This window comes from Gastrolobium bilobum, unplaced genomic scaffold (genome assembly GCF_033153095.1).
Source record: "Gastrolobium bilobum isolate Gb01-03AN ecotype WA unplaced genomic scaffold, APGP_CSIRO_Gbil_v1 utg12850, whole genome shotgun sequence".
NCBI lineage: Eukaryota > Viridiplantae > Streptophyta > Magnoliopsida > Fabales > Fabaceae > Gastrolobium > Gastrolobium bilobum.
Genome location: NW_026897757.1, coordinates 97,447 through 109,758, shown reverse-complemented (window position 1 = coordinate 109,758; position 12,312 = coordinate 97,447). Strand labels below are relative to the sequence as shown.

At 37.7% G+C, this 12,312-nt stretch overlaps 1 protein-coding gene across 1 annotated transcript in view; it reads right to left on the bottom strand.

The window, feature by feature from the left end:
- The window catches only part of LOC133309954 (protein MICRORCHIDIA 6-like), a 43,078-nt gene that overhangs the window by 11,466 nt on the left and 19,300 nt on the right, over positions 1 to 12,312 (bottom strand). The window contains exons 12-16 of the mRNA XM_061510818.1: positions 12,141 to 12,233; positions 3,303 to 3,357; positions 3,077 to 3,188; positions 2,711 to 2,799; positions 2,443 to 2,549 (exon numbers count right to left, since the gene is read on the bottom strand). Of these exons, the coding sequence (XP_061366802.1) occupies positions 2,443 to 2,549; positions 2,711 to 2,799; positions 3,077 to 3,188; positions 3,303 to 3,357; positions 12,141 to 12,233 (456 nt within the window). The remainder of the gene's footprint in view (positions 1 to 2,442; positions 2,550 to 2,710; positions 2,800 to 3,076; positions 3,189 to 3,302; positions 3,358 to 12,140; positions 12,234 to 12,312) is intronic.

Genomic DNA, 12,312 nt, shown 5'->3' with positions numbered 1-12,312 from the left:
AGCACCTTCCTATCCTCTACCTCCACATGTATTTGGATGTACCTGCTCTGTTCATGATCTTACTCCAGGAAAAGATAAATTAACATCCAAAGCCTTCAAGTGTATTTTCCTTGGATATACTCGTTTTCAAAAGGGATATCGTTGCTACTCTCCTGATCTCAAGCGATATATTGTCTCGGCTGATGTCACTTTCCTTGATCAACAACCTTTTCATTCTATCCCATCTCAGATAACACAAGTTGATCAAGTTCTTCCTGTTCCTTTTCTTGATTTGTCTTTACCAATTGCAGGAGACTCTATCCCGGAGGAGCAGCTCCTTGCCTCCATCCCTGCGGACCGTCCTTTTCTCACCTATCAGCGTCGTCAGCCTGCGCCTCCAGTGGATTTGACCCTTACTGACTCACCGCCTGCTGCTGTCGACACTTCCCCTCCGGATCCTCCATCAGAGATTACTCCCATTGCCCTTCGCAAAGGTATTCGATCCACTAGTAACCCTCATCCACTTTATAGTTTCTTGAGTTATGATAGACTTTCTTCACCACATTTTACTTTTGTTTCTAGTATTTCGTCTATTTCTATTCCTAAAACCACAGGTGAAGCACTCTCTCATCCGGGTTGGCGTCAAGCAATGATTGATGAAATGCAAGCACTTCACTCCAGTGGCACATGGGATCTTGTTCATGCTACTCCTGAAAAGTCAGTTGTCGATTGTCGATGGGTATTCACTGTCAAAGTTGATCCTGATGGCACTATTGATCGCCTCAAAGCTCGTTTGGTGGCCAAGGGATACACTCAGATATTTGGTCTTGACTATGGGGATACTTTTTCTCCTGTTGCCAAGATGGCATTTGTTCGCCTATTTCTTGCACTTGCTGCCATTCATCAATGGCCTCTTCTACAACTTGATATCAAAAATGCATTTTTACATGGTGACTTGCAAGAGGAAGTATATATGGAGCAACCACCAGGTTTTGTTGCTCAGGGGGAGAGTTCTGGCATGGTATGCAAGCTTCGTAAATCTTTATATGGCCTGAAGCAGTCTCCTCGGGCCTGGTTTAGTCGCTTTAGTTCCGCTGTTCAATCCTTCGGTTTAACCCAAAGTAAAGCGGATCATTTTGTCTTCTATCGGCATAGCTCTTCTGGCCAGCGCATCTATCTCCTGGTCTATGTTGATGACATCATTATTACTGGCAGCGATCAAGCTGGGATTGATCAGTTAAAGAAGTACTTATTCAATCAGTTTCAAACCAAAGATCTTGGCAGACTTCGATATTTCTTAGGAATCGAAGTAGCACAGTCTAGGAAGGGCATTTCCATTTGTCAGAGGAAGTATGCACTGGATATCTTAGATGAGACTGGTATATTGGGATGTAAACCCATTGTTGATACACCTATGGATCCTAATATTAAGTTATTACCTGGACAGGGAGAGCCATTGGCAGACCCTGGTCGTTACCGCCGACTAGTTGGAAAATTGAACTATCTTACTGTGACAAGACCAGACATCTCTTTTTCAGTTAGTGTGGCAAGTCAATTCCTTGACTCTCCTTGTGACTCTCATTGGGATGCAGTTATCAGGATTCTTCGATATATCAAAAAGGCACCAGGAAGAGGTTTATTCTACACTAATGAGGGGAATGCATAAGTGTCTAGCTATTCAGATGCTGACTGGGCAGGTTCTCCTTCAGACAGACGATCCACCTCGGGGTATTGTGTTCTCCTCGGAGGAAATTTGATCTCTTGGAAGAGTAAGAAGCAAACTGTGGTTGCCAGATCAAGTGCAGAGGCAGAATATCGGGCCATGGGAAATGCAACCTGTGAGCTCATCTGGCTAAAGCAATTGCTTAAAGAATTACATCTATGTGAACAACGGCCCATGAAACTCATTTGTGACAATCAAGCCGCATTGCACAAATCCTCTAACTCAGTCTTTCATGAGAGGACTAAACATATAGAAATTGATTGTCACTTTGTTAGAGAGAAGATTCAGTCAGGCGAGATCGAGACAGTATTTGTCAATTCCAGTGATCAACTTGCAGATGTTTTCACCAAGGCTCTTAGAGGTTCCCGAATAGATCATATATGTAACAAACTGGGTGCTTATGATATATACGCACCAGCTTGAGGGGGAGTGTTAGAAATAATATTAGTTTTATTATTATTAGTTTATTATTCTAGAAGAAGGTTATTTGGGCTTAGCCCATTAGGTCATTTAACCTCTTTAAATAGAGGACTCTTGTACAGTTTTATACAATTGAATACAATACATTCATACATTATAATTAGTTTCAATATCGGAAATAAAAAAGATTAGAAAACAAAGAATGTTGTTTGAGTTATATTAATTAGAATAATTTAGAACACATTCAGAAGAAAATAAGACTCAAGATAATATGAACTAAATGTTAGTTTCAACATAACATACAAAAAACTAATACACACCTGTACACTCTGATTGCAACCAACAACTCTTACATTCTCTTCCATTGCTTGCTTTTTCATACTATGAAGGTCTATGAATCCATGTGCCTTCCTTTTAGTAAGAGATGCTGAACCGCAATGAGAAACCATTAGTTGAATAAAATTGGTTAAGCTAGTGGAAAAAAATCTTGTTTCTCACATAACCAATTACGCTGCTCGGATCCACTTTGTGTGTTGGATATTAGTACAGGTGAGGAAAAGATTTTCAATGCAATTGGTTTTTCCATACCGGGTGGTTTCTTCAGTGATGAATCCAGTGGGCTGACTACAGTTTGAGGCTTCCTTCTCTGGTACCCAATTAGTTGACAATGATAATCCCTGCAAAATTTTAAGAAGGATCTTGGCATGTCAAATATTAATGCTTAAAAATCATAATTTGGGGAAAGGGGCGCGGGGGGTAGATAGTTTATAGACCTAGAAACAAAAAGAAATAGTCAACCTCCACTGCATCATCTACTTCAAAGTTATCATATCGAATAATCTTGCACATGTTCTTAAAGCAGAGAACATGCAAAAGAAGAGAAATAGCAGACAAGCAAGGGTAAATATTTCTGCAATCCATGTGCACAAATGAATGCTAGCATAAACACTATACCAGTATTCCCATGTCATTTCCTTCAAGCGTACTTCAAGCTTTTGAAATAGGGAAGTTCTCTCAAAATCTTGCTTATTATGAGTTGGCTCAATATAATCTGCTTGCAAGATACCTGACACAAGTGTAACATAGTTAGGTACTTATCCTCTACATATCCAGTATTTGTCTAAAATTCAAACATCAAAGAGAACTAGATATTATCCAGTAATATGCAGTTGCTGCTTACCAACAACTCCTCTACCCCTATTGTTTGATGAATAGTCCACAACCTGCCAAAATGGCTACAAATAGAAAACCTAGCAGTTATATTATAAACAGAGAGGGAGAGGGAGGGAAAGAGACGCCACATGGAAAATCTATGCTTCATTAACAGAGAATAAATATAAAATGATTTGAAATGTTATTTGCTTGTGTAATGCTACAGTATGTGCAATTTAACAAACTAGTAAGTCAATGTTTACTTCATGATGTATTATTGATACCAATGTCATAATTGAATAGGTGGTTTTGGTTGATCAAGTTATCTTAGTATAGCTTTCTGGGATTTCAGTCAAGGTTGGAAGGAAAGCTTTTATTCAGGTAAGCTCTTGGTTTAGGATTTTTCTCCTAAATGTTATTCCGCCATGGTCCAATTGGATGATGATTCGGACGTGTATATTTTGTAATGAATGTAGATATTTAGTATAGTTGCATCCATGTAGGATATGGATATGTATATGTATATGATTCAGTTTGTGATCAAGAAAGTATATATGATGTGATGTGATATGATATCTATTGAAAAAGGTTTTCAGTATATCGATATTGAATAATTACATGAGGAATGAGGAGTATTTATACAAGAAAAAATAGCTAAACATGACTCAGCTTTGACTCACCAAACCTAATCACAATCATAAGAATGACTCAGCTATGACTCACTAAACCTAATCACAATTAATTCTAATTAATTACAATTATTCCTAATTAATAGGAAATAAAAAACAATCAATCCTAATTAATCTTAATTATTCCTAATTAATAGGAAATAAAAACGAAAAAATATTTGAATTTAAGTTCTGATTTTCTACACTCCCCCTCAAGTTGGGAGGTAAATGTTGATCATTCCCAACTTGCCAATCAAGTCTTCAAAGGTTGGCCGGTGCAGGCCCTTAGTGAGAATATCTGCAATCTGCTCTTTGGTAGGAATATACACCATACATACACTTCCATCATCTATTTTTTCTTTGATAAAGTGGCGATCAACCTCCACATGTTTTGTTCTGTCATAGTGAACTGGATTTTGAGCAATACTGACAGCAACCTTATTATCACAATACACTCTGACAGGTAGGGAAAAAAAGATCTTCAATTCCTCAAGGAGTCTTCTTAACCAAATTCCTTCACAAATACCATAGGCTAGAGCCCGAAATTCTGCTTCTGCACTGCTCCGGGCAACAACTGTTTGTTTCTTACTTCTCCAGGTCACAAGATTTCCCTAAATATAGGTGCAATATCCTGAAGTGGATCTTCGGTCCAATGCAGAGCCAGCCCAATCTGCATCTGTATATATTTCAATCATCCTCTCGTGTCCCCTTTTAAAGAACAATCCTCGACCAGGGGTGTTTTTGAGGTACTTCAGAATTCTATAAACTGCACTCAGGTGTTTTTCTTTAGGAGAATGCATGAATTGACTAACCATGCTAACTGCAAATGCAATATCAGGCCGAGTGTGAGATAAGTAGATCAACTTCCCCATCAATCTCTGATACTGCTCTTTGTCAACTTCTTTCCCATCTTCGATTCTCAATTTAATATTGGGTTCAACTGGAGTCTCTGTTGGCTTGCACCCAAACATTCTGTTTCTTGTAACAGGTCTAGAATATATTTCTTCTGAGTTAAAGAAATTCCTGCCTTACTTCGAGCAACTTCCATGCCTAGGAAATATTTGAGAGATCCAAGATCCTTCAGTTCAAACTGATTAGCTAAACATTTCTTCAAAGAGCTTATCTCCTCACAATCATTACCTGTGACAATTATGTCATCAACATAAACAATGAGAATAGCAATTTTACTACCATTAGAGTGTTTTAAAAATAAAGTGTGATCAGTCTGAGCTTAGAGGAATCCTCTTCCCTTAACAGCTTGAGTAAACTTCTCAAACCACTCTCTAGGAGATTGTTTAAGACCATAAAGAGACTTTTTCAACTTGCATACTGAATCGTCTCCTTTTTCAAAACCAGGTGGTGGATCCATATAAACTTCTTCATGTAGATCACCATTCAAGAAAGCATTCTTTACATCTAATTGTTGCAAGGGCCAACCAAGATTTGCAGCAAGTGATAAAAGAACTCGGATAGTGTTAAGCTTGGCAACAGGGGCAAATGTCTCTTGATAGTCTATCCCATGAGTTTGAGTGAATCCCTTAGCAACCAGTCTGGCCTTATACTTGTTGATGCTGTTATCTGTATTAAACTTTATTGTGAACACCCACTTGCAACCTACTGTTTTCTTTCCTCTGGGTAATGCTACAGACTCCCAAGTTCCATTTTTGTTGAGTGCATCCATTTCTTCAAAGATTGCATTCCTCCATTTTGGATCATCAAGTGCTTCTTGGATATTTTTTGGTATTTTTGTACTGTCTAACATAGTGTTGAAAGCACGAAAACCTGGGGACAACTTTTCATATGTGATATGATGAGAAATAGGATGAGCAGTACAAGATCTAGTACCTTTTCGGAGAGCAATAGGCACATCTAGGTTGGCTGTATCAGTGTTGCTGGAACTAAGACTCGAGTCAGAATCCTGGCAGTCTAGAGGCTCCTGAGGTGATTCTCGCCTGCTGTAAAACTTTCCCCATTTCCCGGGAGGATCTGCATTATCTGACACATTAACTCCCCCTGTCTCCAACGGCAAAGGCAAAACACCAGAATCATTTGGTTTCCAAGACTTATCTTCATCAACCCCAATAGACTCCCCTTGAAGAGAAGTCGAAGGGAAAAAAGATTGTCTCTCATCAAATGTGACATCCATAGAAACAAAGACCTTACGAAGTGAAGATGAGTAACACTTGTAGCCCTTTTGGTTAGGAGGATATCCTATGAAGACACATTTAATGGACTTAGGATCGAGCTTGGACCTTTGATGGGGAGGAACATGTACAAAAGCCACACAACCAAACAACTTGGGAGGAAGGGAAGAATGAGCCCGGAAAGAAGGAAAGGTGTGGGTAAGACAAGATAAAAGAGATTGAAAATTTAGGACACGAGAAGGCATCCGATTGATGAGGTATGCTGCAGTCAAGACAGCTTCCCTCCACAAATATTTAGGGACATGCATGGTAAACATAAGAGCTCGAGCAACTTCACGGAGATATCTATTTTTTCTTTCAGCCACCCCATTTTGTTGAGGGGTGTTAGGACAAGAACTTTGATGAAGAATACCATGCTGGCTGAGATAGTTTCCAAGAACAGAATTAAAATATTCAGTACCATTGTCAGTTCGAAGAATTTGGATAGAGGTCTGGAACTGAGTTTGACCCATAGCATGAAAGTTTTTAAAAATGGATGCAGCGTCAGACTTATCCTTTAGAAGGTATACCCAACATACCCTAGAGAGATCATCTATGAAAGTTATAAACCAACGAGCACCAGAGATATTTTTTTCACGGGCTGGACCCCATATATCACTATGAATCAAGGTAAATGGAGAAGAATCATGATGGACTCTAGGAGGATAAGAAACACGAGAATGTTTTGCAAGCTGACAAATATCACAAAAAAAAAACTGGGATTTTTATTGATAAATAAGCTTGGGAACAACTTCTGAAGATAAATGAAATTTGGTTGTCCTAACCGACGATGCCACAACAAAACATCATTACAATCATCAGACAAACATACCGAGTGGTTCACAAAATTTTTTCCTTCACAAGAATCTTTTTCTAAATAATAAAGTCCTTCTTCCTCTCTAGCACTGCCAATCATCAGCCCCGAGTCCTGTTCCTGGAAAACACAAGCATTGACAGAAAACTTGGCAACACAATGTAACTCAGACGTAAGTTTGCTGATAGAGATAAGGTTACAAGTAAGAGAAGGAACATGAAGGACTGAGTTCAAAGTAATGTGTTCAGAAAGTTTAATGGATCCTTTTCCAGCAATAGTAGAGAAGCTGCCATCTGTTGTTCTTATTCGTGATTGTTGATAGTAAGGGGTATAAGAACAAAATAAGGTTGCATTACCTGTCGTATGATCTGAAGCCCCTGAATCAAGAATCCATCGACTACTATTATCAACATGGAACGCTATACCTTGTTGAGCAACATTGCTGGATGGAAATTTACTTTCAATCAACATGGCTGTGTGTGGTAACGCGTGGGGCGGACGCTCCATCCTTTCTCTAGCGCGTGGGGGGGGGGGGGGGGGGGTGGCTCAGCAGAATCTGATGGTCCTTCTTGAAACTTGTAGATCGGCTCCTTCTGTTTCGAATGGTGCGGATCTTGGCCGAAAATGTCGCAGGAAAAATTTTCCGACGGCTGCTGACGGCGGTGGAAAGCTGGGATTTTGACTTCTATAGTGATTGGTAGCCTTACTTTGCTCTTGGGACTTTGTAGGAAGGGAAAATAACCTTGATAATGGTTAGAGGTTGAGTTTTCCGACGTTGTGCCGCCGGTTTGACGGTGGTTGTGAACTTGTGGTGGCTGAGTTTTCTCATATTGAAAAAGGTTTTCAGTATATCGATATTGAATAATTACATGAGGAATGAGGAGTATTTATACAAAAAAAAATAGCTAAACATGACTCAGCTATGACTCACCAAACCTAATCACAATCATAAGAATGACTCAGCTATGACTCACTAAACCTAATCACAATTAATTCTAATTAATTACAATTAATCCTAATTAATAGGAAATAAAAAACAATCAATCCTAATTAATCTTAATTATTCCTAATTAATAGGAAATAAAAACGGAAAAATATTTGAATTTATGTTCTGATTTTCTACAATATCATGAACTCTACGTGAGTATAAGTTCGATTGACATATGTTGAAACTATGTGATATAATTAAAGTAGACAATAGATATGTTTGTGTTATGAGAGTTAGTACCACATGAGTGGCATCCTCTCAGATGTATCTAAGAGTTGAGAGATAGATGAGTGGTCTGCTCTTAGATGTGGGTTATGTATTCAGGAACCAGGTGAGTGGTTTCCTTCAAACGAGTCTAACAGTAAGTGCCAGGTGACTGGTCTTCTCTTAGATATGCCTTGTAGGGTTAAGTCCCAAGTGAGTGGTCTTACCCCAAGATACTTGACTATGTGATATATTTGTGGTTTGGGACTTAATGCCAGGTGAGTGGTATTATCTCAGACGAGCCTAAGAGTAAGTGCCAGGTGAGTGGTCTTCTCTTAGATATTTCCTTGTAGGGTTAAGTTCCAGGTGAGTAGTCTTACCCCAAAGATGTTTGATATATTCAGATTGTGTGATGCGTTTTGGGTGAGGTGATGTATTCAGAATTATGTGATGTAGGATATCTGATATGTTCAGGATTTCGTGATTAGTTCTGGATCTATGATTAGTTAATGTATTGTATCTAAGAGATAGTGCCAGGTGAGTGGTCTTCTCTTAGATATACCTTGTAGAGTTTAGTACCAGGTGTATGGTCTTATCTCAAGGTATTTGATTAGTGAGGAATGTGTTATAGGGTTAAGTACCAGCTGAGTGGTCTTACCCAAACATATCTGATGTGTTTTAGATTACAGGATGTGTCCTGAGTTATTTGATTTGTTAATGTGTTGCATCTAATGTTTAAAGTGCCAGGTGAGTGGTATTTTCTTAGATGTACCTTGTAGAGTTAAGTACCAGGTGAGTGGTATAAAGGTATTTTATAAGTTATGGACTATCCTTGAGGTTTTAAATCTTGGAAGTTATGTGCATTATTTGAGCTATATGATGTATGTTATGCTTTGTTATCTGACATTTCATGTAGGAAGTGAACTCATGGGTGAAGACTATTCCATAAACCCTGAGTTTACTGAGATAGTTGTATCTCACCCCGTTTGGGGACTTATGTTTTATGTGCTCCAGCAGTAGCGAGAGAGCCCTCTCAAGGCAAGAGGCTGCAGGGTGGCTAGTGGACGGAGCTGGAGTAGAGATTTAGTAGTTTTGGATTACTGTATATGTATATTTTGAGGCTTAATTAGTGATCATGCATATGTTATAGTTGATATCCATTTTGAGAGACATATGTAATCTATGTATATTTGTATATGTTGAATATTAGTTTCAGTATGTATGTTATTTGTACATGATATCTGTAATGGCACTGAGCCATAATTCCGTATATGATGTATTTCAATTATTTGTTTTGTAATTTGTATGTATAAGTCTGATGAGAACTGGCATGAAGCCAAATTCTGATGTCGAAAACGCATAGAAAAGAGGCTAAACAGAAAGTTGAGATTTTCTCAAAAGTATAACCCTCAGGTTCTTAATTTCTAATTATCAAATAACAAAATTCAACTCCTAGAATAAGGGTAATAAGCACCCTTTTATAGACTAATTACAAATTGATTCAAAATTCAAAATCTATAATTCTAAAAATAATAAAACTTCCTAAAATAAATATATTAATTAACATCTAAAAATAAATAAAAAATTACAAATAAATAATTCAAAATACATCCCAAATCTTTAATCTCAAATCACGCCAAATATGTTCTTTCCTTTTCTTCCCAAACAAATCACAATCACATCTGCTGCTTTACTGGGACTTGGATTCGATTGTAATTTGTTATATTTCAAATTACTGCTTCTTTTAACAATTGAGTCATATTTATTGGGACACAATTCTAATTGACTCTGGGCTTCTTGAATCAATAGTTGGGCCATGTGCAATGGGCCAACTGTAAGTGCATCATTCTTCCCTGCTAGGAAAAGATTCGTCCTCGAATCTTGTTTATCTCCACTGATCTGAATTTCTTTAGACAAAAATTCAAATGATAAATCTCCCTCTATTAGATCTTCATAATCTAATTCACCATCAGATTTATTATAGACTGGATTATCATCATAAACTAAATCCTCATCATAAGATGGATAATCATCATAAATAGGATAATTATCAACAATCGGATAATCATCATAAATTGGATTATCATCATAAATCGGATCATCATCCCAAATTGGATTATGATCATAGACATCAAAGTCAGGAATGCTGATTTGCATCTCGATATCTTGAAAAGTGGACTGATTTCCAGGTCGTACTTCTCAATTCTGTCCTTGGTCTTGGGGATCCAAGGGATTAACGTCCTCTTCTTCATCATCAAATGCGTCATCTAATTCCATTCTTTCTTCGGATTGAATGCCCAACTTTGTACACGCAAGTCGCCGCTCCAAATATTGGATTTCCATGCTCTGCACCTCCACAAGAGTTTGCTTCAAAATTTGAATTTTCATGCATACCCGCACGAGTCGTCGCTCCAAATCTTGAATTCTCTTTCTTTGTGCCGATACACATAGTCGCTTCAAAACTTGGATTTTCTTGTCCAACGCTTGCTCAAGTTGTTGCTTCAAATCCTGGATCCGCCTTCCGAGCTCTTCATTTTCTATATCTCGCAGGTCAATCTGACGCAGTTGTCTATATTCTTCAGGAACGAATCCATGTTCCTTACCCTCGTGACTCCACCGTCGTCGACCTCCACGATTCTGTTCAGCCATTGGTTGAAGGCAACCTAGTGCTCTGATACCAAATGATGCCGAAAGCGCATAGAAAAGAGGCTAAACAGAAAGTTGGGATTTTCTCAAAAGAGTAACCCTCAGGTTCTCAATTTCTAATTATCAAATAACAAAATTCAACTCCTAGAATAAGGGTAATAAGCACCCTTTTATAGACTAATTACAAATTGATTCAAAATTCAAAATCTAAAATTCTAAAAATAATAAAACTTCCTAAAATAAATATAACATTAATTAACATCTAAAAATAAATAAAAAATTCAACATACATCCCAAATATTTAATCTCAAATCACGCCAAATATGTTGCTTTCCTTTTCTTCCCAAACAAATCACAATCACATCTGCTGCTTTACTGGGACTTGGATTCGATTGTAATTTGTTATATTTCAAATTACTGCTTCTTTTAACAATTGAGTCATATTTATTGGGACACAATTCTAATTGACTCTGGGCTTCCTGAATCAATAGTTGGGCCATGTGCAATGGGCCAACTGTAAGTGCATCAAATTCTGTAAGAATCCATGGATGGATTCTGAGTCTGTTAATATGAATGTTTGAAATGTCTGGAAGTTTCTGGATTTCAGGGATTGTTTGTGATGTGGGATTAGATTCCTGGTACGTCCAGATTTCAGCTATTATGTTGTCTGTAAAACTTTGTTCGGATTAGTACAAGTTGCTATAATCGAATAGTGTATGACTGTGAATTATGGTCATTGGAATGATAAATAAGAACTCTGCATGTATAGGACTGTTACTTTTATGTAAAGTCTTCCACTTAAGTATTAATTATGACGCATTTTTGTACCATATGTATGTTAATAAACCGGCTGCAGATGGGGTGTTTTACAAGAACTGTAAGTATCATGAGATTGTAAGAAACAAAAAAGCTTTTTTTCACAGAAATCAATCATGCTAAACTTTCCTTACTTAATTTACGTTTTTCATGCCGACTAAGTACAAACCTATAGAATTTGGAGTAGCTTCTCTTAATAAGTTTTCAGACTTTTGACAAGAGAAAGAATATTAGTCTCATGGAAATGTGCTTTGCATACTGTTCTTTGGTGTATTTGGCTGGAATGAAACACACAGATTTTTATAGTGATAGATTTATCCATTAATCTATTTTGCAATAAGATTGTGTTCATGGCCTTTGTTATCTTTGGAACTCTGCTCACAGATCTTATACAGAAGTCTCCTTGACTTATGGAGGATATCTTATCCTCCTCTACCCTTGTGACCCTTCAATTATACCACTAAGCCTTAGCTTCCTCTACAATTAAATGTGCTATCATGCATTTGATCAATTTTTCTCACTGGGGTCTTAGTTGATCGATAATTACCAGTATCAGCCGATTTTTGTGATATACAGTGAAGCCATGGATGTTGACCTCAGGAGCTTCCTTAAGAAATCCAATTGTTGTCACAACTGTTGCCTGCACAGATAATCCAAAAGAAAAAATATTATGACTTGCTGAAGTTCCTTGGTGAAAACCCGTAGTCCTTGAGATTTGA